The 25,380-nt window shown below is 55.4% G+C and overlaps 1 protein-coding gene and 1 non-coding gene across 5 annotated transcripts; both read right to left on the reverse strand.

The window, feature by feature from the left end:
- Window positions 1-8: 8 nt before the first annotated feature.
- Window positions 9-21,907, reverse strand: FRMD8 (FERM domain containing 8). 4 transcript variants are annotated; one of them, XM_045556033.1, is made up of 11 exons: window positions 21,717-21,907; window positions 21,324-21,408; window positions 19,635-19,799; window positions 15,922-16,023; window positions 15,503-15,561; window positions 15,220-15,386; window positions 12,136-12,360; window positions 10,879-11,002; window positions 9,890-10,033; window positions 3,700-3,904; window positions 9-1,593 (listed from the first exon to the last, which is right to left on the reverse strand). In XM_045556033.1, the coding sequence occupies exons 2-11, from the start codon at window positions 21,406-21,408 to the stop codon at window positions 1,475-1,477; spliced, it is 1,395 nt and encodes a 464-aa protein (XP_045411989.1). In that variant the 5' UTR covers window positions 21,717-21,907; the 3' UTR covers window positions 9-1,474. The 4 variants fall into 4 exon arrangements, with proteins under 4 accessions (XP_045411989.1, XP_045411988.1, XP_045411990.1 ...); XM_045556032.1 differs by having other exon boundaries at window positions 19,635-19,802; window positions 21,717-21,906; XM_045556034.1 differs by lacking the exon at window positions 19,635-19,799 and having other exon boundaries at window positions 21,717-21,906.
- Window positions 5,141-5,247, reverse strand: LOC123643039. The gene has a single exon (XR_006736616.1). It is a non-coding gene; the product is annotated as a U6 spliceosomal RNA (small nuclear RNA).
- Window positions 21,908-25,380: the final 3,473 nt, after the last annotated feature.

Below are 25,380 nucleotides of genomic sequence, written 5' to 3' on the forward strand. Positions count from 1 at the left end.
ACACAGGAGATGTGGCAGCTGACACCGCCCTGCAGCCGGGGCATTCCAGAAGGCTGGGGACACCTCCCAGTCTATTTCTTATGACAAACAACAAAGTCCCTGCTGCTGGAAGGCAAGTCCACCTCAAAACCGGAGTGTTCAAAGTTACCAACAGGAGGAGGAGGTGAACAGGCCCTTAGATCTGGAGTACCTGAGGCTCGTGTCTCCTCTCCATAGTTTTCCACAGGGAAGGGAACACAAGGCAAAGCCTTGTGCTGAGCCAGTCTGCCTCCTTCCCCTGGGTGGTCCCAGGAAGCACCCATGAGACCCCCCTGTCCTCCACGGAGGGGCCCAAGGGCTGGGAACATCCTCCTCTTGGGGAGGGGGCTCACCTGGGGGGAGACAGAGCCGCTGTTCCCAGGAGGGCAAAGCTGGGGAAGCGAAGCCAAGCCGAGCACCCACATCCAAGCCACCTTTCCCAACGTCCTCAAGAAAGAAGAAACTGTCTGGTATCGCTAGGGCTTTCATAGTCTGGCCTCCAGGGACACCCACAGCCGTCTCTTCAGAGACAGCCAGCAGCCCTGAGGCGAATGAGGGTGTTTCCTTGAGTTGCCTCCAAGTTCACAGACTTCATGGAACCAAAGCAGATGAACAAAGACCAAAACTAACCCCTGAAGACTGAGGACACTGGGAGGAAAGGGCAGGTTCCGTGGGTCTGCCGAGGGCAGCCTTGGGCCCAGGGGAGCACCAAGGGGGTTTTTGGGAGCTTTTCACAGAAACATGGGTCTTGTGGGCCTGTTGGTCCGCAGGACAGCCACCTCCCAGCACAGTGACATCACCAAAGGCTAACAAAAGGCACTGTCCTTCTGGTCAGAGTGTCTCATGCTGGAGATTAGAGTGAGGGACACAGGGTCCCCCCAGCTCAGGCCCTGCCTAGCTCCCTCCAGAATCAATTCAGCCAGGGAGGTACAGGGTGGGGACCCTCACTTTGTTTCTGCCATGGTTCAACCCAGGGAGGCCGTCTCCTGCCCTCCTCAGAGCGGCCGCCCACCCTGGCAGTGGGGGTAGCATGCCAGCAGAAGGCAGGCAGGGAGGTGGTCACCAGAGTCTGAGGGGAAGACCAAAGGCACACACTGGGCCTGAGGGTCCCAAGTCATAACCCTCACCTGCCATCACAGCAGGGGACACCGTCCATCTTGAGATGGGCATAAAGGCGTGTCTCTGGGTGGGAGGAGGCGACCAGGGCCTGACCCGATGATCCTGAGAGAGCAGCTGGGCCCACAGTCCAGGGGAAGGGAGAGCAGGCTGCAGGAGGGACCCTTGGAGGCCCAGGTTTGGTCCCAGGCACAGAAGTCACTTTTCCATGGTCTAAAATACCTGCGGACCCTGAGTGCTGAGGTGGCCCTCTCTGCTCGCTGTGCACAACCTTTAGGGGAGGACAGTGTTGGGCCAGGTCCAGGGGCCCCATGTGCCCTCCTGCCTGGCACTGCCACCCTCAGCCCTGCTCCAGGCTGTCGGCGGGCTGCACCACGGTGTAGCTCCCCTGGCCCACGGACAGCTGCCGGCTGAAGAAGGACGTAGTGCGCTTCGGCTTCACGCGCTTGATGCCCTTGCCTGGAAGTGGGGAGGAGGAACACACTGAGAGGCGCCGTCCTGGAGAGGGGCCTGGACCCCGCCAGCTGGGTTCTGGTTCCTGGGGATAGCTTCTTCTGGGCCTGTTCACAGTGAGCTCCCTGACGCCTGACACCGGCCGTCTTTCTGAACCTCAGTCCCCCATGGAACCAAAGTCAGTCCCCCACCCCCAGCTCCCGGCCAGTGACGGGCTGGGCGGGCGTGTGGGCAACCTCACAAGTCAGAGTGGGGGTCTGCGCTTGACGCTGGGCCAGCTGTGGTGCCTGAGGAGCTCTTGCTAAAACTTGTTCAAGAACAGAGCAAAGAAACAAAACATCTGCAACATCTACAGCTGACTAAAGGGGAGCCTCAGTAAGATAAAAAGAAATCTTACAAGTTAAAAATGCCCAGCCAGTGAGCAAGGGCAGCGCCGATGATGGTAAGTCACACGGTGAGCGCTGTGCTGTGATGTGATGAATGTGGCACGGCACCTGCCCAGACCCACACCCCCAGTGCAGCCATGAGAAACAGCAGGCAAAGCCCTGCAGAGGGGCGTCCTACGACACGCTCGGCCACACTGCTCACATCTGTCAGGGCCATTGAAAACCAGGAAAGTCTGACCAACTGTCACAGCCAGGAAGACCCTAAGGAGACAGGACAACCACATGTAATGTGGTGTCCTGGATAGGACTCTGGGGCAGAAGGACATTAGAGAAACACTGAGGAAATCTGAATAAAGTGTGGACTTTTAGTTAATAATAATAAACCAGTACCAGGTCATTAATTGTAAAAAAGGAAAAAAATAGTACCTATCATATTAGTATAAGATGTTAATTTTTAAAAATCAAGTAACAGAGGAAAAATGGGCAAAAGAAATGAACAGTAATTCATGAAGGAAATACACATATGATCAAGCACATAAAGACGTTTCAGCTCTGCTAGGGTTCAATCACCACCCAGACACGTTCTCTCCCTCAGAACCGTCACACCGTGGGGGGTGAGGCGGCAGAAGGCAGATGCCGCCTTCTCTGCTGGGAGGGGGACAACTGGGCACAACCTCTCTGGAAGGTGGCCGGTTTCAAGCCCTTAGACCCAGGAGGTCGCGTCCAGAAACTTATCCTGAGGAAATAGTTCGGATTCCAAGTAAGGTTTAGTTACACGTATGTTGTTTGTAACAGCTGAAAACTGGAAATAACTGTAATGTCCAAAAACAGAGGACTGGTGAAAGTGACATTGCTAGAACCATGCCAAGGAATGCCGCACAGTGGTCAAAATTAGGTTATAGAAAATGCTTTTTCTGATGATAAAAATTATTTTAAAAATTATAAGAGACTATACAAACGATATGCTTGTAAAAAATGTACATGCTACAAAGAAGTATAAAGAAAAAAGTAAAAGTCACAGTGACTGCCACCTGGGGTCTCTCCCTCCTTATGCAGGTGGACATAGGAACGCTGTCTCAATTTATTTCTGCTCAGTATCACTTTGTGAACATCTCACTGTTTAAATGTAGATCTTTGTTACTACAGTAAAAAAACCTTTTTATTTTGGAATAATTCTAGATTTATAGACAAGCTGTAAAGATGGTACACCTGCACACCCTCACCCGGCTTCTCCTACTGTTACCAGCTGCTGTTACCGTGTCAAAGCTAAGAAATGAACATCGGTAGGATATTATTAACTAACTACAGACTTTTGGGTTTCAGCAGTTTTTCCACAAATGTCCTCTGTTCCAGGATCTGATCCAAGACGCCACACTGCATTTAGGGTACTGCACTGGACTCCCCAGGATGTGGTCCCAGCAGTGACTTACCCACACCTTCAATAACAGACACTGGGTAGTTTCCAGGTTTTCCCATTCTCGATGGTGCTGCAGTGAACACCTCTGTGGACGCAGCAGTGAGAAGGGACAGAAAAAGGCTCTTCTGGCCAAGGACCTGCGCTCCCTGCTCTCAGCCAGGTCCTGCCGGGTGGAGGAGAACTCACCCCGCGTCTGGAATCGCTCTGCAACTCCCTGCCCTCGGAGCTCCCCGTGGCATGAGTGTGTGTGCGCGCGCGTGTGGGCGTGTGTGTGTGTGTGTGTACACACATACACACAGGGTGGCTCACCGTCTTCCACGTAGTCGATGGTGGAGAGGTGCTGAATGCGGCTGCACACCACGCTGCCCTGCCTCCGCAGCTTGGGGCGCTGAGTGGCGGGTGGCGAGGAGGTGGGAGCTGCTTGGGGGCCAGGCACGCTCTCCTGGGGGGCAGCTGGCTCTGCAGCCTGGTTCAGTTCAATGCAGTACTCGATGAGACCGCTCATCAGTTCAGCCTGGGGGGAAGAGGCGCCAGTGTGAGGCCACAGGGCGAGCTCCGGCCAGGCCTGGCCTTCCATGCCCACTGCAGAGTGGAGAAATCAGATGCACAGGCCCTGCCCTCTGTTGGGGGAGGCAGGATTGGGAACACACACCACCCCGGCAGGAGAGAGGGCGGGGTGCAGCAGGTGCTCTGTGGATGGGAGGCAGGGGAGACGTCCTACTTGGGGTGACTTCAGAGGTGAGTCCTGATAGATGAGGAGGGATCCCCAGGTCTGGGAGGTGGGGTGGGAAGGAAAGAACATTCTAGTCAGAAGGCACAGCCGGGGAAGGCTGACACCCCTTGGCTGGAGCAGGTGGGGGAGGCAGGGGAAGAAAGCAGCGGGGATGGGCTGTTTGGGGCTGAAGAGCTGCGCATGCACTGGTTGGGAGAAAACCTGTAGGAACCTGTAGGCTCCGTAGAAGAGGATGGTGATGTCACAGGGGGACTGGGTGGCTCTCTCTGAGCACATGCTTCGAAAGAGACACCTTCTCAATAGATTTGAAATGCAATGCATGCTGACAGAAAGGTGAAGTGGCCAATGTCAGTGGACACAGCTGGGCACCAAATGGCAGGGACCTCAGGGCTCTGAGGGAGTCACAGACAGAAGGTGTCCAGGGTGGGGCCCTTGGTCAGGAAACAAGTATTTACTGAGCGCCTCCCACGTGCTGGCCTGAGATGCAGCAGGAAGGCCCACCTGTGCTCCCGACTGCTGGGGCCAGGTCAGACGCCAGGGGTGGCCCAGGGTAAACTGGCCCAGCTCCTGCTCTTCTACAGTGAACCACAGCCCCTAGGGAGGGCAGGAGGGTGGGCAACCCTGCCCGGCCCAGAAGGAAGGTCAGGGGCCAGGTGGCACTGCCTTCTCTTACCAAGGGGGTTCCCAGGCATGACAAGCAAGAGGCGCACAGATCGGAAGTGAGAAACATGACTGTCCCTGTTCACAGACCACAGAACTGTCTATGTGGGAATTCCCAAAGGGTCTGCAGAAAAGCTACCCGAACTAGCGAGGGAGTTCAGCAAGGTTGCAGGATATGCGGATGACAAAATCAACTGCATTTCTATATAATGCAATGAACAGTTGGAAATTGAAGTTAAAAGCAGTGCCATTTATAGTAGCACCAAAAAAAAGGAATGAGGAGAAGTCTAACAAAAGATGTACACAATTTGTATCCTGAAAACTATAAATCTTTTTTTTTAATTTTTAATTAAAATTTTTAATATGGAACGCTTCACGAATTTGCGTGTCATCCTTGCGCAGGGGCCATGCTAATCTTCTCTGTATCGTTCCAATTTTAGTATATGTGCTGCCAAAGCGAGCACAAAAACTATAAATCTTATTGAAAAAAATCAAAGACAAGTAAATGGAGATATAGAAATAAATGGATCGGAAAACTTGAGGGGTTAATTCTCTACAAGGTAATCCATGTAATATTAATAAAGATCCTAGGTGGTTTTTGTTTTTTTTGTTTTGCTGGGGGGGGTTGGAAATCAATAAGCTGATTCTAAAATTTATCTGGAAATGCAAAGGAACTGGAATACGTAAAACAATTTTGAAAAAGAACAAAGTTCTGGGAATCACAGCACTTGACTTCAAAACTTACTATAAAGGTTCAGTAATGAATACATAGTGTGGACTGGGTGAGGTGGGTCACGCCTATAATCCTGGCACTCTGGGAGGCCGAGGTGGGAGGATCGCTTGAGCTCAGGAGTTCGAGACCAGCCTGAGCAAGATCAAGACCCCGTCTCCACTAAAAATAGAAAGAAATTAGCTGGACAACTAAAAATAGAAAAAATTAGCCGGGCATGGTGGCACATGCCTGTAGTCCCAGCCATTCAGGGGGCTGAGGCAGGAGGATTGCTTGAGCCCAGGAGTTTGAGGTTGCTGTGAGCTAGGCTGACGCCACGGCACTCTAGCCCAGGCAACAGAGAGAGACTCTGTCTCAAAAAAAAAAAAAAAAAAAAAAAAAATGTGATTATTAGTGAAAAACAAACACATAGATCAATAGCTTAGAACTGACAATCCAGAAATAGACCCATGCATACATGGCCAACTGATTTTCAACAAAGATGCAAGCGTGTGTCTTTTCAATAAATGACACTGGAACAATTGGGTATCTGTAAGTACAAAAATGAATCTTGACCTATGTATCACATCTTAGGTAAAATATTAACTTGAGATGGGACACAGACTTAAACTTACACAACTTACAGAAGAAAACATAGGAGAAGACCTTTGCGATCTTGGGTTAGACAACAATTTCTTAGGAAACAGAAAACACAAACCATGAAAGAAAAAAACGGATAAAATGGATTTTATCAAAGTTAAAGACATCTCTTCAAAAGACAATGTTAAGAAAATGAAGTCAAGTTACAGACTGAAGGAAAATGTGCGAAACATGTATCTGATAAAGGACTGGTATACAGAATATATAACGATCTCTCACAATTCATGAAGAAAACAACTCAATTTAAAAAATGGACAAATGATTTGAAAAGACACTAAAGATCTATGGATAGCAATTAATAAGCACATGAAAACATGATGAACATTAGTCATTAGGAAAATGCTAATTAAAACCACAATGACATATCACGACTATACCTTACTAGAGTGACAAACAAAAACTGACAATACCAAGTGCTGACAAGGATGCAGAACAACTGGAACTCTCATACTGGTGGGAATGCAATATAGTACAGTCACTTTGGAAAACAGTTTGGCAGTTTCTAAAAAAGTCACATATTTACTATATAATCCAGCAGTAGCACGCCTAAGTTTTTACACAAAGGAAATGAAGACCTATTTCCACATAAAAACCTGGACACAAATGTTTAGAGCAGTTCTATTCGTAAAAACCGAAAACTTGGTCAGCTGCAGTGGATCAGGCCTGTAATCCCAGCACTCTGGGAGGCTGAGAAGGGAGGATCACTTGAGGTCAGGAGTTCAAGACCAGCCTGAGCAAGAGTGAGACCCCATCTCTACTAAAAATTGGAAAAACTAGCCAGGCTTAGTGGCGTGAGGCTAGTCCCAGCTACTCGGGAGGCTGAGGCAGAAGGATCACTTGACCCCAGGTGTTTGAGGTTACAGTGAGCTATGATGATGCCATGGCACCCTACCCAGGGTGCCAGAGTAAGACTCTGTCTCAAAAACAAAAAAGGAAAAAAAAAACTGGCAAAAACCTTGAACAGGTACTTCACCAAAGAGGCTATCCAAATGGTGAATAAAGACCTAAAAATTCTTTTTTTATGTTTTGTGGAGACAGAGTCCATGTTGCCCAGGCGGATCTTAAGCTTAGGGCTCAAGCAGTTCTCCCATCTCAGCCTTTCAAAGTGCTGGGATTACAGGTGTGCACCATGCCTGGCCTTCTTAGTTTTTAACAAAGAAATTTAAAAAGTGAAAAAAAAAGTTTCAATTGAAAAGTATTATAAAGATATAAAGAAAGAAAATATTTTTTTTTTTTTGAGACAGAGTCTCACTTTGTTACCCGGGCTAGAGTGAGTGCCGTGGCATCAGCCTAGCTCACAGCAACCTCAAACTCCTGGGCTTAAGCGATCCTACTGCCTCAGCCTCCTGAGTAGCTGGGACTACAGGCATGAGCCACCATGCCCGGCTAATTTTTTTTGTATATATATTTTTAGTTGGCCAGATAATTTCTTTCTATTTTTAGTAGAGACGAGGTCTCACTCTTGCTCAGGCTGGTCTCGAACTCCTGACCTCGAGCGATCCACTCGCCTCGGCCTCCCAGAGCTAGGATTACAGGCGTGAGCCACCGCGCCCGGCCTAAGAAAATATTTTTGTACAGCTATACAATGTGTGTTTGTTTTAAGTGTTATTACAAGAGTCAAAAAGTTAAAAATTAAAACGTTTATAAAGTAAAAAAGTTACAGTAATGATGCATTATAGTTGAGGGATTTAAAGAAAAAGAGGCCGGGTGCAGTGGCTCACGCCTGTAATCCCAGCACTCTGGGAGGCCGAGGCGGGCGGATCATTTGAGCTCAGGAGTTTGAGGCCAGCCTGAGCAAGAGCAAGACCCCATCTCTACTAAAAATAGAAAGAAATTATATGGACAGCTAAAAATATATATAGAAAAACTACCCGGGCATGGTGGCGCATGCCTGTAGTCCCAGCTACCCCAGAAGCTGAGGCAGGAGGATCGCTTGAGCCCAGGAGTTTGAGGTTGCTGTGAGCTAGGCTGATGCCACGGCACTCTAGCCCGGGCAACAGAGTGACACTCTGTCTCAAAAAAAAAAAAAAAAAAAAAGTTATAGCAAGCTAAGGTTAACTTATTATTGAAGAAAGAACAATATTTTTGTATAAATTTAGTGCAGCCCAAGCACACACTGCTTACACAGTCCACGGCAGTGCGCAGGGATGTCCAAGGCCTTCACATTCGCTCACCACTGACTCAGCCAGAGCAACCTCCAGTCCCGTGAGCTCCAAGAAGTGCCCTATACAGGTGTACCAGTTTTTACCTTTTAAACTATATTTTTACTGTACTCTTTTGTGTTTAGATACACAAATACTTGCCATTGTGTTATAATTGCCTCCAATGTTGAGTACACTGATGTGCTGTACAGGCTTGCAGCCTGGGAGCAGCAGCGACACCATATAGCCTAGGCGTGTGTAGGCTGTACCACCGGGGTTTGTGCGAGTACATTCAGTGATGTTCGCACAAAATCTCCTAATAATGTATTCCTGTCGTTAAGTGACACATGACTGTACTGGCAAATTCATACATTGGAAAACCACACAGCAAAGTGAAAGAACAAACTGCTACTACCTGCAACAGGATGAATCTCACAAACGCATGCACAGAAAGAGTACATGCTGTAAGAATCTTTTCTATGAGAGTCAAAAACAGGCAGGAAAACTCTAGGGTGACAGACATCAGGAAAGTGGGTCCCTCAGTGGGGAGCAGTGACTGGGAGAGGCTCTGGGGGTCTCCTGGGGCGTGCTCTATTTCTTTTTGGAAGGTGTTACATACGTTTGTTTGGGAAAATTTTCTGAGGTATATACACAGGATCTGGGCACTTTTTGTATGTACATTACAGTTCAATAACACATTTACTTAAAAAAAAAAGAGGTCTAGACAAATGATATGAAAATTGTGAACTCATGAGCATAAAAGTTCAAAGCCATGAGAGGGAAGAGCTCATGGATCAAGCACAGGGAGAGGAGGGGTGGAGGGTGGAGGGTGGAGGGCCAGGAGAGAGTAGGGAGACAAGCCAGGAGGTGGGAGCCACAGGGGCCAGGAGAGGAGAGGAGAGGCGGGACAGGGATTTCCAGGAGAGCATGGTCAAGCTGAGACGGGGAAAGAGGGACAGAGACTCCTCCTGGCCTCTGGGTGTGGCAAAGCTTCAGCTTGGAGCTGTGTGGGGAGCGCAGTGGTGAGGGTGGGGGGTCACCGAAAGGTAGCCAGGTGCAGCGGGCAATGAAGGGTCCAGAAACCCAGAAGCTGCAGGGGGCGGGGGGAGGGGTGTTTTCGGCCACAGGAGTCCCTGGAGCATGTCTGTGTGCCAGAGGAGAGAGAACAGCTCTGACGTCACCAGAGGAAGGGGCAGGGGAACAAGGCTGGCGGAAGATCGGGTGCTGGAATGAATGGGAAAGTCAGACAAAAGCAATGAGGGGCCCTGACCCTTCTACACCTGCTCCTCTTGTGAGTGGGGACCACAACAGCACCAGCCTCATGGGGGCCTCAGGGCAGGAGGGGAGGGTGCAAGCAGGTTGCAGTGCTGGGCAAGCTGCTGCCCCACCCGCAGCTACTGCCACCTGGCATGGGATCTGCAGACCACGCCTCCCGAACTCACCGGGGCGGCTCCAGGTCAGCACAGGTCAGGCACCTAGTGCCCCTCCCTCGCTCTTACCTCCTTCCCAGGCAGCCTGGAGCCTCCAAGGGTCTGGGACCCCCTGGGCACCTGGGCCCAGCCTCCCCCACCCTGGGGCAGGCCACACCCACGCTACCTGCTTGGAGTAGATCTTGAGGAGCTTGTTGACTGGCATGCCCTCGCTGTCCCCATCGAATTCCAGCCACAGGACAGGCTCCTCCTCCTCAGGGGAGGTATGGTCCCATGACAGCTCCTGGAAGCGCAGGCCCAGCAGGACATGCTGGCCAGTGGGAGATGCAGAGCAAGGCTTGGACCTTGGGACAGAGGCCTGCTCCCCATCCCATCCCACTCGGGCTCCACCAGGAGGGGACACCTGGCCAGGGTGTTTGCCTCTCCAAGACCAAGTCTACGTTGGTTCATGTGCTTCTCCAAGGAGAGGAGCCTCAGCTTTCATCAGACCCTCCCAGGGACCGTGGTCCAGGGAGGCTGAGAACCCCATCCTACACTTCCCACTGTGGGCTGAGCCCCTGACAGCTGGGGAGTCCCTCGGGGGCAGAGGCAGGTGGGGCAGGGAAGTCTCTTCCATGAGGTTGGCTGGGTAGCACCTGGGCAGAGGCTGAGTTGGAACTGGCTTGCCAGGCAGAGCTGCCCAGGAGGAGCTCGAGTTTCCCTCCAGGGACAACTAGAAGTCCGCTAAAACTCTTCTGGCTTAAGAGGGGACTGCTGCCTACGTGTGGGGAAACTGCCCCACAGGGTTGGCTGTCGACACAACCTTCTACCCAGAGCCAGCCACCAAATGCACGGAGAAGCAGGACTTGGTCAGCCCACGACAGCTCCCAGCTGTGGGGTCTTTCTGGAAAACCAAGATGCTCATCAGGCAGAAATGCCAGCTGCAGCACCCCCCACCCTGGCCACCCTGCAGCCTGGCACACTGGCTGAGAAAGCTGATCCAGGGCAGACCCAGGGATGCCCTCAGGAGGACAGTAGGGGCCCCGAGGGTATCTGAGCAAGGCAGAGTCCCTCCCCAACAGTCCACCCACCCTGCCCCCACCCAGGCCACCAGGGAAACCAGGAAAGCCAGGTTAAGTATCCCCAACCCCCTCTTCTCCACCCTGGAGGAGGTACCTTCTCCCTGCTGTCGATGACATGCACGCCCTCCAGACTAATGGCCACAGCCACTGGCTTGCGCCCACCTCGGTGCAAAAAGCCCTGGGCCGGCTTGTCAATCTCACCGTGGAAGAAGGCACACCTGGGGAGGGGACTGGCGTCAGCCTTCCTGCTCCAGCAGAGGATGCGAGGGGAGGCCTGATCTGGGCCTGTCCTGGGCCCCTGAGCAGCTTAAGCTGTTTGGGTGACTGAAGGCTGAACAGAAACCGGCCCCAGGGGAGGGAGAAACTGAGGGCCGTGAGAGAAGCTTCGTGGGGCAGTGGGTGGACGGGTGGGAGAAGGGCCCGGATGGCGCAGAGAAGGCGGGTGCTGCACGCACAGGGAAGAGCGTGGTCCCCAGGGGGGGCAGGGCGAATCAGGTTTGCTCGGGCACTTGGCCTGGGGGAAGGGTGGCCTCGTCTGGGCAGGAGAGCCTCACTGCCCACTGTCGGGCAAAGACTCTTCAGCCGCCCCAGGGACCTGACAGGGAGCAGGGGATGGCTGTGGCGGGTGGGGGTGGGGGGTTCAGGGCTTGAAACTGAGAAGGGGAGGGGCAGTGGCCTTGGGGCACCAACCTGGAGGGCACACGTCCTCCCCTCCCTACAACGCACCCTCGCCCAGGCTACGTCAGAGCCAAGTTACATCCCGCTCTCTCCACGCAGCGGGACAGGGCTGAGACGAGCATGGCCATCCCTGATTCCTGAGGGTGGTCTCACTCCAGCCCCCCTTCTGGAAGACGTCTATCCCCAGGCTCAGCTGATGGCTGCTGCCGCCTGCCTGTAGGCTGTCCTCTACCTCTGTGTTCTCGTCTCTCTCTCCACGAGAACCGCAGCTTCACCAGGCAGGGCCACAGTGTCTGGCTCACTGAAGGACCTCCAGGACCCAGAGACTGCCCGGCACACAGTAGGTGCAGAGAGCTATCTGCTAGGCGCTGACCGTGCGAGAGAGGGCTGGCTGAAGGGAAGGCTGGCCAGCCAGTGACCAAGTGACTGTGGCAGGTGGAAGGAAAGAATCCATCCCTGGTGCCCCGGCCGATGATGGGGAAAGGGAAGGACAGATGTCCAGCCGGGGACCAGTGGGGCCTAAGAAGCTGGTGTCAAGAGACAGCTTCACTGAAGGACAGACAGCTCAGCTAGAGCAGAGATGGGCTCGCCAGAGCTGTGCTAACAAAGCCAGGACAGGCTGCCGGGCTACAGAGGAGTGGGCGGAGGGGACCCCAGGACTGTGGCTGCTCACCCGTAGAAGGGCAGCTCGTGGCACTTGAGGAGGTAGGCATGGTAGTGTGTGCCCAGGGTGGCCTCGCACCCACCGTCGCTGCCAACTGCTTCCTTCACCTGGCGGTAGGCGTTCAGCAGGCCCTGCTCGCCTGGCCCAGCCTTGGCCCCACGGCCTCGGAAGGCAGCAAAGAGCCCCTGGCCCCGCTTGCAGAGGTGGGCAGGGAGGAAGGAGTCCAGCTTCTCCCTGCAGAGGAAGGAAGGTGGGTGCTGGTGGCCCGGCTGGAGGTTGCACTCTCACAGGGGAGGGAAGGGGCCCGGCTCGGGGAACCACGGGGTTCCCGCACATCAGTGCCCTCCCTCACCCTGGACACTGACCACCGATCACCAGAGAGACCCCCACTGCCTCCATCCCGGTGGCAGTGTGGTCAGCCCTGCCACAGGGCCAGCCCAGCTGTGTTTAGGGAGCACTCTTGAGGTGGGGTGGGCAGCTCTCCCCCAGAAGGAGAAGACAGTGGGGGCAGGGAGCAGGGCTGCCTGGAGGAAGGGGACACACAAGCTACTTCCAAACCAGAGACTAGGTAAGGGTCCTTAGAGGAGAGGGCGGCCTGGGTACAAGGCAGAGATGGGCTCAGATCTTGGCCCCTCTCCGAAGCACAGGCCAGGGCCAGACTCTCTGCCTCTGGCCCAACCAGCTGTACGACTGGCCAGAGGTGCCCTCCGACCCTGTGTTTGCATCCTCTGCAGAGTAGGGATGGTAACGTCCCCACCTGTCCAGGCAGAATTCCCTCAACCCTAAAACATGACAAGGCTCTTCAAGTGCAGGGCCAGGACTGGGGTGGGAGCCCAGTGAGGCCCACTGGGGCTGTCCCTCTGCCTGCCCAGCCCAGGGTCGCCATCTAAAGCCATGCACTCTGTCCTGCTGCTCCAGGTGCCAGCACCTGGCCCTGCCTCCTGCATTTCCCACCAGTCCGGCCTCAGCTGATGGCCTCTGTGCTGCCGGACCTCAGTATCAAGGGGCCCCCACGGGCCTGGCCCGGCCTCCTTCCCTGCCAGTCACCATTGGCCCATCCAGGAAACTCACAGGAACACCTCTGAGGTGGCAGAGGGGACAGACACAGGGAGTTACCAGGCCATCTGTACCCCCAGGAGGGAAGGACACACATCACGTGCGTCCAGGCACTGTGGAGGAGGCCCCCCAACCCGTCCTTCGAGGGGCACGCAGATGCTCAGGATGGCCAAGGGAGGGAAGGCAGGCCCCGGAGACAGGCCCAGGGCCGCGGCTTCCTGGCAAGGGAGAGGCTGAAGGGAAGGTCAAGAGGCCGAGACAGGAGTGCGGGCAGCCCCTGCCCACAACCAGCCCATGGCAGGAGGTTCCTGAGCAATGCCTGGGTCTGCGTTGGGACGGTTGGCATTTCTGACCTGGTGGAACTTTCACAACCCAAAACTGGTGCAAATGGCCCAACACTCCCAACACTTTGTTCTGTCAGATAAAACATGAAACCCTATCATCAGCACAGGTTCAGGAAAGAAAGTACCCTCCACACACGGCACGGCTGCAGGGGCTCCCGCCTTGGGCAGCCAGAGATCGTGCGGCCCGGCCCAGAGTTCCTATAGGCTGCAATCTTGAGGCTTCTGAGGCTCAGCGTCCCATGTATAAAACAAGGACACTGGTCTGACCTGCACATAAGGCTGCTAGGGTGTGCCCGACACGAGGTGAACACTGGGCAAGGCTCACTGCAGTCGCCGCTTTCACAGAAGAGGGGAGGGGTCCTCGCCGGGCTTCCAGTGCACCAAACCCCATAGGGTACTAGGGGAGGGGGGCTGGTCCTGCAGAAAGGACCAGGTGAAGAAGGGGGCTCCCCACCCAACTCAGGGCTGCTGTGAGCATTTTCTATCATCTGTCCACCCCCCACCCCTTCTTCCAGCAACAGCTCCCACTTGTCACATGGAGACCCAGCCTTCCCCACTCTTGGACCATGGGTCTGCGCAGGTTCATGGTGAGACCCAGAGGAGGGGTTGGGCTGCAGCCCATCACTGGCCTGGCCACCGATGGCATTTCCTTTGGGTGGGGCTGGAGCCAAGCCTTCAGAGCAAGTTGAGGGCTCTGGTCGTATAAGGGATGTGTTGGGGCCTCTCCTCCCCAACAAGCCACTGCTGCCCAGAGGACACGGCTGAGCGAGGGGAGTGAGAACAGGGGCCTGGGGCCCAGCCAGACCCTAGCACTGGGGCACTTCACCACCCTGGGCCTATCTGTTACACAAGGTGACAAAGTACCCTTCAACCAAACAGTTTGAGTTGGTTTTGTTGTCACTTGCAGGAGGAACAAACACCCACCGTGAGGGCCACCAACCTTCAGCCCACTCTGCTGGGAGCCTTCAGGCTGGGCTCTGAGCCCAGGGGTGTCCCTACCGGGCTCCAGCTGTCAGTCCCTCAGCACAGGGTCCCTGTCTCTGCATGTCTCTCTCCTGACTCACCCACACATTGCAGGGTCGGGTGGGGAGGAGCCCTGGCTAGGAACAGGCAGGGCTGCACGTTCACTTCGCTGGGACTATTTCTAAACCTCAGGATCATCCTCTATGGGGTCAGAAACCAGCCTGGTCTGCGGCCAGGGCAGGCTCAATCCTCCTGCCCCCTGGAGGCCCTGCTAGTTCACACAGCAGAGAACACGGCTTCTTGAGAGAGGGTGGGAAGCTGAGAGCAGGCGTGCCCAGTGTCTGGGGACCGGCCCCATCCCTGCAGTTTGGAACTAAGCTGGACTATTACTGGTGATGAGAGGCCAGTACTTGTTTGGTGCCTGGCTGTGACTCCGAAAGAACAAGCTGCAGGTTGGGCTCCACCCTCACGCACAGCTGGGCCCCCTGGGCTGTGGACTCCTCTCACAGACGTCACTTCACCTGAGTCTCCCACTGCCCAGACCAGACAAAGAAGAGGCTCAGAGAGGTGGAGTGACCGCCCCAAGGCCACCCAGTGAGTGTGTGGGCCGAGGCCTCCTGACTCCAGGACTGTGTCCCCACCTTACAGACCTAAGATCCCTTGTAAGTAGGATTCTGGCGGCACCCTCCCCGCACCCTGTGCCTGTGCCTCAGGTCACACAGCGGCTCACCTCAGGGTATAGGCCGCAGGCTGGCTGGGCTGGTATGGCCCAAGCTGCACGCGGCACACGAGGGCGCCCAGCGCCTCACAGTCTTCCACGTCACATGGGTACCGTGCGGCCAGCACGTTGCCCTTGGCCTCCTCATAGAGCAGCCGCAGGACCTCCTCATCCTGGATCTGTGGGCCGGTGCAGCAGGGAGAGGCTGCTCAGCTGGGCGAGGGTCAGGCACAAATGTCCAGGGGTCTAGGGACAGGAGGGTGGGCATAGGGACCGGACCTGGGTGCTGCCTCACCTGGAGCTCCCGCCGCTTTGGGAAGAACACGTTCCTTCGGAACTGCAGGGAAGGTTCATCTAGGGACAGAGGTGGGGGGACAGAGGTGGGGGTCACTGCCTGGCCACCCCGCTAGGCCCAGCCCTGCCCTCTCCCGATGGGCTCAGATCCCATTCTTGCCTCACCCAGTATGACTGAAAACCCAAGGGCCATCCAGAGAGTCTCAGTGTGCTCGCTGCCTTCCCCACCCACCTCCCTGGGGCTCCCTGCAGGGACCTGTTCCTTCCCTGCCCAGGTGGCTGAGGGAACCTGGGAGAGATACAGGCCCTGCCCCTCAGCCAGGGCAGCGCCACCTGCCAGCAGCAGCCTGGCTGGGCTGGGAGCCAGCACTCCAGACTCAGGTGGGCCCGAGGCAGGGACGGGCAGGCAGCAGCACTGACCTATGGCCACATCATCATCCGGCGCATCGGTGAAGCGCAGCAGCAGCTCCGGCCACTGGCGGCCCAGCTTGTAGGGCAGGTGCTTGGGCTTCAGCTGCACCTCTGCAGGACGAGAGCAAAGTGGCCCATGCAGCCTCTGACGGGTCCAGCAGTCGCCCACCCACTCCAACCACTGCCCACTAACAACAGCAACGATGACAGTCACAGCTAAAACAGCCAATAGTAACTGAGCATGTACTAAGCACCCAGAACTATTGCAACTGATTTATACACACCTACCCTGTTACAACCCTAAGCCCCATTTCACCCATGAAGAAAATGAGGTTCAGAGAGGTTGAGTTGCTTGTCCGAAGTGACATAGCAAGTGAGAGGGTCTGGCTCCAGGCACAGCCATCCCTGACTGTTCACTACAGCCCTCAGGGCAAGCCGGGCTGAGAGGCTGTGGCTGATAGAAGGTGCTGGGGTGGTTGGTACAGAGGGACCCCCGCTGCCATGAGGTAGCAGAACCTGAAGCTGGTAACTGGGGCCCACAGGCACGAGGGGCTGCCCTCCCCTGCCTCTGGCAGAGCCTGGGCCTCCCCCTTGTCAGTCCCCACCCCAGTATCTCCCCAGAAGCTCCAGCTGACCCTCCATCCTGCGATCTCCCACTCCGGCCTGGCCCTCCCACCTCACTTCTTTCTCTGCTTCCTGTCCTACTCTGCTCCTGCCACACTGGCCTTCTTAAATTGCTCGCATATTTCCAGCTTATGTGTGCCTCAGGGCCTTTGCGCTTGTTGTTCCTCCTGCCTTGGGTCACCCTTCCCCCAGATCCTCACATGGCTGCCGGTTCAGGTCTTAGTTCAAGTGTCACATTCCCTGGATCCCTAACTCAGGCAGCTCTTCCTCGAAACTTTCTATCACACGGATTGCACTGTCATCCAGTTGCCTCCGTAGCATTTATCACCCCCTGACACCCTCTTGCTGCCTCCACCACACTAGCCTATATGTACCACATGGCAGGAGCCGGCCGTTTTGTCCACTGCTGCACCCCTGGCGCACAGCAGGCCTCACCATGGATTGGCAGAACGACTGAGCACACTCCTCCAGGCCCTGGAACTCAGGCTGTTGCCTGACACCACACTGCTCTGGACTCAGGACGCAACACCTCAGGCCAGGAAGGATAAAGTGGTTTTAGCTCATGCACCAGCGCCAACCAACCGACAGTGGCTGCCTGCGGCGCAGCCTCGGAGAGGGGTGAGATGAATGGGGATATCTGGGGTGTGGCAGGGAGGGGGCAGCAAAACACCTGCTGTGTACTTCTACCCTGCCTCCGAGCCCCCTCTGACCTGCATCTCCCCACTCACCCCTCCGCCCCGCCCCCTCCATGCCTCAGTGCCTCGTCCTGCCAGCCTGCTGACAAGGGCCACCTCTGTTCTTTGGACCATCTGGACCTTCTTCCATCTGGACCCTGATCTTAACCCCAAACAGCAGCCACAACCTGTTCTACCCAACCCCCGCATCCAGCTTCTTCAGCCCTTTCTTGTCCTGCCCCCTTCCCTTTTTCTTTTCTTGTCCCGCTGTTTCTGATCCCGATTTTCCAGAGACTCCACAGCCCTCATTTCCAACCTAGGTCTGTGGCCCCACCCATCTGTCACCACCAACCCAGGGAAATGTGCCATTTGCCCCCAACAGCTGCCTTCCTGTCCCCTCCAGAAAGGGCTCCCTCAACCCCGCCGGCTCAGCCCCTTGGCCGGAGTCCTGCTCATGCTCTCTCCACCTGGAAACCCGAGGGGCTGCAGGACACGGAGATCACCCACTTTGCAGGTGGGAAACTGATGCCCACACAGAAACAGTGGCAGCTGTACCCCCAGCATCGGGAACACTGCCCGGCACAAGGAAGGCTTTGTATATCCTTGTGGAATGAACCAGGTAACTGACTAGCTGGGACCCAGTGGACACAATGCAGGGAAGGGAGACCCAGGACAAGGATGCCCTTCCTCTGGACTGCAGTCCGGCCCTGGCCAGCCTTGGCCCTGAGCCCCAGCAGCTCAGAGGACTCTCATCATCAGAACAGGACTATGCTGACCCAGTGGTCCCGAGAATCACCAGACGGGCCTTCCTGCCTGCCTGGAGGTTGTCACCCAAAAGAGACTGACAGTCCCTGGAGTCCTGTTCCATGCAGAGTGACAATGGCATTGAGAAGGCAAGCCCTTCCAAAACAACCAGCATGAAGGGTGGCTCTAGCAGATGGCACCCCCTCTGTCACGCAGGGTGCACACAGCCCCAGAGCATCTGTCACTGCGTCACCCAGTCTGGGGGTGGGGGGAGGCCAAGGGTTCTAGGGGCCTGAGTCAAAGCTGAAGTAGCCTTTCAGCCTCCTGGAACCCAGCCCGGGGACAAGGTGGGTGCTAACTGCTGGGCCTCTCTCAGGCCACACAGACAGCCCATTCCTGCTCTTGCGGAGAGGGAGCAGGAATGTACGAGGGGGAGTGGGAGGAAGTGAGCTGCCCAGCTCCGCACTGGGAGCCTCCCGAGGCAGGGCAGGGGCCGCCTACATGTAACCCCCCAGCCAGCCCTGACCAACAGCCGGAGGTGAAGGAGGGGTGCCTGGCGGCCTGTGGGGCGGCCAGAGGAGACGGAGACGGGTCAGCAGGAAGAGGGTGTGCAAAGGCCTCCAAGCAGCAGCTGGGCAGGAAGCTCCAACTGCGGGGGTGGGGGAGGAGGATGGGCAGGCAGGGGATGCGGGGCCCCTTCTCTCCTACCAGGCTGGCTGAGATCCCCTCTCTGGGGTACAGGCAGACCCAGCGGCCCGAGGAGAGGAAATAACCACTTGGGGCCCCTTGGCTGGCCTGCTCACTCTCCATGGGACTAGTCACCCCCTTTTTGTCCCCCACCCTGTTCCTCTACAACAAGGAGAATATTTAAGCTCAGAAAACATGCCTGGCCCTGGCATCAATCACCAATTTACTTTCCTAAATGACAACATGGGGCATCCTCTCCTGTCCCTCTTTCCTGTTCAAGCCAGCAGGCTCAGAGACCCTATTTACTCAGGGATCCCGCTCCAGGGTCTCAGAGTCACTGCCCCCACGCCCACTCAACCTTGGAATCTCTGCCTGAAAGGGCAGGACGTGGGTGGTCACAGGGCCAGACAGCAGGCAGGGCTGGAGCCCCCCTGCAGAGACATGTCCTCATCTTCCTGCCCTCCCCACCCTCAGCAAGAGCCTCAAGCTCAGAGGGGGCTGCTTCCTGGGCCGTGTCCCCACCCCCAGGGAACAGGATATGGTTCAAAGAGGCCTGCTGGAGGCCACCCAGGTTCTATCCTGGTCCTACTGCTCAGTGGTCTGACTACTCTAAGCCTCAACTTTCTCATCTGCAAGATGGGCCTGGGCCGAGGATAAGGCAAAATTGTGCTCATGAAGCGCTGGAACCCGGGGTTGTGGCACAGATTGGTGCTCAGTGAACATGGTCCCTTCCCTCCTGCCCCCATGGTCCTGCTCCGCCCTATGCCCAGGCACTAGCACGCTGAGATGAGGGGCAGACTGGCTGCTCCTCTGCCACCAGCAGAAAGAAAGAAGGCAGGGGGCAGAGGAGCCAGGAGTCTTCTCAGGACACAGCCAAGTCCCACTTTCCCCTGATGTGTAGTGGCCAGAGGTTCCAGAAGCCACCCCCTCTCTCCTGCACTGGTCAGTGCCCTTCCAATCCTCTGGCCTGGGCTTCTCACTGCCCAGCCTTACCCAGAAGAGGGGAGACGAGCCAGAGGGCGAAGGCATCCAGGGCGATGTCTGGGAGGCGCAGGACCTCACGGACTGCACGGTGCAGCTCGTGGGCACTGAGTGAGGGCAGGTTCTCCACAGCCAGGGGCACCACCGTGTCATCCGCCAGGTACACCAGCACATCAGCTGCTGCGATGGAGGTCAGGCAGGGTCAGCTGAGGCCCACTGTCCAGGCATAGACAGGCCAACAGGCACCCTCCACCACCCAGTGGGGCTGGAGCCTTTACCCTATGGCCTTTGGGGGTGACCAAGACTACACTCCTGAGGCAGAACCCCAGCATCCCCAAAAGACTCCATTAAAAAGTGGTATACATTAGGACTTTGAGAGACTCAAACCACCCAGAAACCTAGCAACTCTGGCCCACAGACTAGCCCCACCCCAGTACCCAAGGTTCAAATTACGGCTGGCCACTGCAGTGCTCACCCCCCCGAATCCCATGGCAGCCCAAAGACTCTGCTGTGCTTCTGCCCTGAATGAGAACATTCCATAGATGCATAACTAAGGCAGAGATACACTGAACCTGAGGTTACAGCAGTTAGTCTGTCAGGGTGGGAGGGGGGAGAGCTGGTGACCCATTGTTACCCTAGGCAAGTCTCTGTGGTAGACGGGACAGGACCAGAGGATTCCTTAGATTACCCCAGGTTAAAGCAAATTCCAGGTCTTAGCTTCCTTAGGACTCTCCAAGCCTCAGGAGTCAATGCTGGGGCCTTTCAGACAGCGTTAAGCAGGCTAGGGAAGCACACCCCATACAGCTGAGTGTTCCCTGTGACAACCTGTGGGACTTCCATTTGGAGCCCAGAGCCAAAGGGAGAGTCTTGGAAGAGCAGCCAGATTCAAATCCCTATCCCTGGAACTGCCAGCATGGTGAAGGAACACTGAGCTTGGAGCCGACATAATCGGGTTCCAAAGCCTGACTGGTCTTGGGCTCTCTGGCTGACTCCAGCAAGTCAGCTTGAGTGTCAGTTGCCTCATCTGTCAAAGCAGAGCTAATACCCCTCCCTCAAAGAGTGGCTGTAAATCAAATGAGGTGAAGCCTCACAGGTGAAGCCTGTGAAAGGGAAGGGCACAGTTTATTATTAATACAAGTGAAATTGCTTCTTAACCCCTAGTCGGTTCTGCTCTAACAGCTACTGTGAGAGACTGGAACATCATCTTGGGGAGGCTGAGGTTCACATCCACCTGTCAGGCAGGGAAAACTGAGGCACTGAAGGCTCACATATGTGATCACCTGGAGGGCTTCAATAGCTTATGACTTAACCTCTCAAGGGTCCAATTTCCTCCCTACAAAACAAAGAATGATCCCTGCTTTCAAAAGGCTGTTAGTTAGAAAGAAATGAAACAAAGAAAGCAAGTGTGTCATTTTTGATTTGTATGATCTTACTTGAATTTCACAGCTATGTGAGACATGCCCATTTTACAAATAAGGAGAGTGAGGTTCAAGAAGAGGACTCCACTTGGCCACTAAGCTAGTGACAGAGTCCAGGTGCTCTGACTCCGACTTCTGTGAGTCTTCCATATCTAAATGTACCTTATTTCTTAAGTGATATATAAGATTATCTTTAGTGAAAAAGAAAAAAAGCCAGAGCCACTTCCCCAAGGCTGGGGTCCCAGGAGGGTATGGAGGGGAGGGGATGCGTACAGAGACCCACCTCGGGCTCCCACGGAGGACATGCTGCTTCGGTGGGACCGCTCAGCGGGGCCAGGCTGCCCGGCACTGCTTTCTGTCCCGTCCATCTGCAAAGGGAAAGAGAAACAGCACTTACTGGGGGATCCAGGGATGGGGAGGTGGGGTCTCCTCAAGTTCTCGATGAGTAAGGGAAGGGGTCCCGGGCTAAGTCTGCAAGGCTGGCTCGTGGGACCGAGTGTGCAGACTTGGGTGGGGGTGTCCCTCGGCCCACTTGAGGTCAGGGCTGGTGGGAGGAGTCAGGGCTGTGACTGTCAATAGCGAAGGTCGAACCTCCGCTCGCTGGGATGCCCAGGCAGAGCAAGGCGCACCCCCATCCGAGGGCGGGGGCCGGGGCAGGGCGTCGCCGCGCTCTCACCTCGCAGGGACGCAGCCGCCTCAGGCCAGGCTCCTGTCCTGACTCCCGCTCCTAGATCAGGGTCCAGCCCCGCTGCCGAGCGGGCCACCGCCGGGACTCCGGCTGCAGCCAGAAACCCAGCCACTGGGGCTGCGATGCGGAAGCCACAGCCGGAGGAAGCGCGGCACACAGGACCCCGCCTCCTGTCCGCGAGAGCCAATCGGAGCCCAGGGTCCCCGCGCACGCGCCCTGCCGGCGCCCGCTCGGTCACCCCCACCACCACCACGCGGGCCCGCGCATGCCCAAACGTCCCGGGGCAAGCACCTAGCGTTTCTGGTCACACCCCAGGGGTGGCTGCGTCACGAACCAGCCTTGCCACCAACCCGAGTGACCCAGGGCAAGTTACCCCTCACACGGGCCCCAATCATTGGCCTGTAACAGGGTGTGGCGAAGATTCAAGAAAATCGGGGCTGGGGCGCGAGCTCTGGCACTCACTTGCCGTGTGACTTTGGGCCAGGCCCGTGAATCGGAGATGCTTCCTGGGACGTGTCAGGGAGTCGCGCTGCTGGGCGCTGGGTAAAGGTGACGCAGGCAGCATCCTGTACTGCAGCACCCCCCAGGTGAAGGGTGATGGGCTCTGGACTGTGGTCAGGAGACTGTCCTGCCCCTAACTTGACCCAGACAAGTTCTTCCTCTCTGGGCCTCAGTTTCTTCATCTGTAAAATGAGAAGGTTGGACTCGATGACTTCCAAGGACCCTTCTCACTCTCAAATTATAGGTGTATGTAAGAAACCCAGGCCAAGCACACCTGGTTTTCCAGGGAGCAGTCACGTGAGCCCTCGCTATCTTACACACACAGCCTCGGAGACCTTGAGGTATTTCCTAGGCTGGGAAGAGATGTTGGGGCCCTGAAGACGCTGGTGTGAAACCATTTATCCTCAGGGCCATATTCCCAACATGTCTTGGCAATGCCAGCATGTGTGTACCTGACGTGTTGAAGTCAGGGAGAAAAACAGGTCCATGGGGCACCATCCTGAACCAGAGGAACCAGAAATTGTTCCAAGTGGCAACAGTGGGCTTGGTGATCTGGAACAGGGGGCAGTGGGTTCACCTTACCCTGATTCCCTGGGATTGGAAAGCAGCTCTGGCTCCTGGCCCAGTCCGATCTTCTTCAGTATTGGAACCCGCTCTTTGCTGCTCCTCCAGGACCTACATGGCCCCACAACAGAGCCCATTACAACTGCCTTACTGATGTGACCTAAGGACTGGACAAGGCACAGATGTGGGCTGCAGAGAAGAGTGGGCAGCAGGGGCAGGCGTCTCCCTCTGGTTCTCAGCTCTGGGACCCTCAGACCAGGACTCAGTGGCTCTGTGGCCTCCCAAAACCAGCTGTGTTACCAAAAACTCAGCACTTGTTCACGAGGCCGAATCAGAACGAGGACAAATGATTTGAGGGGAAGGAAGGAGAAGTTTATTACTTTGCCAGTAAAGGAGGAACAATGGTAGACCTCGTCTCAAAATCCAAATTTTCCTGAATATCAGCAGAAATACAGAGCTTTTAAAGGGAGGGCCCCTCAGTTCTAGGCTATTGTGGTTAACTATACTAATCGTCCCATCTCTGCCAAAGACAAAGCCTGTGACCTCTGCCAGCCACCCACCTGGAGGGCAGGTGCTGCCTGGGATGGCCAAGTTATCTCTTTTAACAAAGGACTTAACCTGCCTCAGTGATGCAGGACAGGCCTCAGTTCCCAAAAAGAGTGGGGGAAGTTTTAAACAGACAGAAATTTTTTTTTTCCTTCAGGCCCTTTCCTCTGTTCCTTCTGTTCATTCAGCCAAAGCGAAGTGGGAACACAGTTTGGTGTTGTTCAGTCCTTGCTGGGTGCAGGGCCTGTGCCAGGTCAGGGGGTGGAGACTGAAGTGAGATACGGCCCTTGCCCTCGGGAAATGTATGTTGGGGTTTCACTGGGGAGTGGAGGAAGAGGGGAGAGAGAAAGAAGCCCAGGAGAACAGCATATTTAAAACTACAGAAGATGACAGTATTGCCTTAAAAGCTACAAAATGCTACAAGCAGGAAGAGGAGGGTCCTCAATTCCTGCTCCCCTGTTGTGTGCTGGACACTGAGCCAGGCCCTTTCCCGGGTGTTCCCTCATGTCATCCTCATGTGTCCTGCAAGTGGAAATAAGAGCATTAGCAGCTACTATTTACGTGCCAGCCACTGTTCTAAGTGCTTTAATCCTTATAACACAGTAAGAGATGAGTATTATATCTCTGTTTTATGAATGAGAAAACAGGATTGGAAAGATTAAATAACAAGGCTGACATCTGCCAGTGTGTGTGGTGGTGGCAGAGAGGCTGGAACCGGCGTGTAGCTGAGGGGGTGCCTTGGAGGAGACTGGAAGGCTGAGTAGAGTGCCGGCTGGCAGGGTGGGGAAGGAAAGGCATTCCAGGTAGCTGCAGCTGCATGGTTAGGACCAGGAAAGACCCCTGCTGTGTAGGAGCACAGCAGGTGGGGTGGCACCAAGGCTGGGCCCCTGAAACCCAGGGTGAGGGGTATGGGGCAGGTTTTTCAGGCAGTGAGGACGTCTTAGAGGTTGTGAGCTAGAGAGTAATGAGGTGAGAGCTCTGCTGTGCCATGCGTAGGGGAGCTTCTCTTCTGTAATGCTCTAGGAAAGTGGGAATGAGGGTCTCTCTCGAACAGGGTGGGTGGTGAGATTGGAGGAGAGAATGGGGCCCATTCTGGAGTGAAGGAGAAGGGGCCTACTGGCCTTTAGAGCCCAGGAGGCTTAGACAATGGCAGTCAGCCAGGCCGGTCCCTTACTCTGGCAAACAATAAAGGGCCCCAAGGCTCACAGAAGGGGTTGCCTGATGCCACTCAGGGAGAGAACAAGAGGCAGAACTAGGACTGCAGCCAACCCACCATGAGGCCAGTCCCTGGGATGGTCTTTAGGGTGGCCCAAAGAGCCCCAGGCAGTTCCAGGGGCAGGAGGTTGGAGACGAGGCCCTGCCTTCTAGAACCTGCCACCCACACACAAGGTAGTAGTCACAGAGAGAGAATAGGGTGAGCAGGACTGGGCCTTGGGTATCTGATAGGAAACTAAGAGCGTCAACAAGATCTGGAGGGGAGGGCGGGGCTGCTGTTGCACTTTTATGTTCTCTGGGGCCCTTTGGCGATGCTGGGAGAGGACTGGAACCCCAGAGCTGGCCACTGATGCCACTCCCTGACTTTTCCATTCATTGGTTCACTCAATATTTTTTACTTTTTAGAGACAGAGTATTTATTGAGTGCCCACCGTGTACCACCCACTGTTCTAAGCCTTTGGGATAACGTGAGTGAGCAAAACAGCCAGAGATCCCTGCCCAATAGACGGGGATACATCACGGATCAGAGGGGATAAGTGTGATGGGAGGAAGAAGAGGAAGAGCTGGGTGCTGACTGCTGGGGGGCCAGGGCAGACTGCAACGTTGTTGGGAGGCTCAGTGAGGAGCAGGTGAGGGGGCTTGAGGTGGGGAGGCTGAGAGTGTCCAGGAAGAGGGAACAGCCAATGCTAGGCTGGGAGTCAGGAGGCCAGGGGTGGCTGGATGTGAGGTCAGAGGAGAATGGGCGGTGCCTGCGGCTCCCTGAGCCTAAGGAGGATTTTGGTTTTGGCTTTGAGCTGGACGGGCCCTTGCAGAGAGACACAGGACT

The sequence above is a fragment of the Lemur catta genome, chromosome 7 (genome assembly GCF_020740605.2).
Source record: "Lemur catta isolate mLemCat1 chromosome 7, mLemCat1.pri, whole genome shotgun sequence".
NCBI classification, from domain to species: Eukaryota; Metazoa; Chordata; class Mammalia; order Primates; family Lemuridae; genus Lemur; species Lemur catta.

What these genes read in the sequence shown, in the direction of transcription:
- FRMD8 (XM_045556032.1), bottom strand. Translation starts at nt 21,408, where the DNA reads ATGGACGGGACAGAAAGCAGTGCCGGGCAGCCTGGCCCCGCTGAGCGG. An exon ending in TCAAGATCTACTCCAAGCAG is followed by an intron (nt 3,905 to 9,889) that starts GTAGCGTGGGTG and finishes TCTTCCCCCCAG; the next exon opens with GCTGAACTGATGAGCGGTCT. An exon ending in CATCGACTACGTGGAAGACG is followed by an intron (nt 1,594 to 3,699) that starts GTGAGCCACCCT and finishes CCCCACTTCCAG; the next exon opens with GCAAGGGCATCAAGCGCGTG.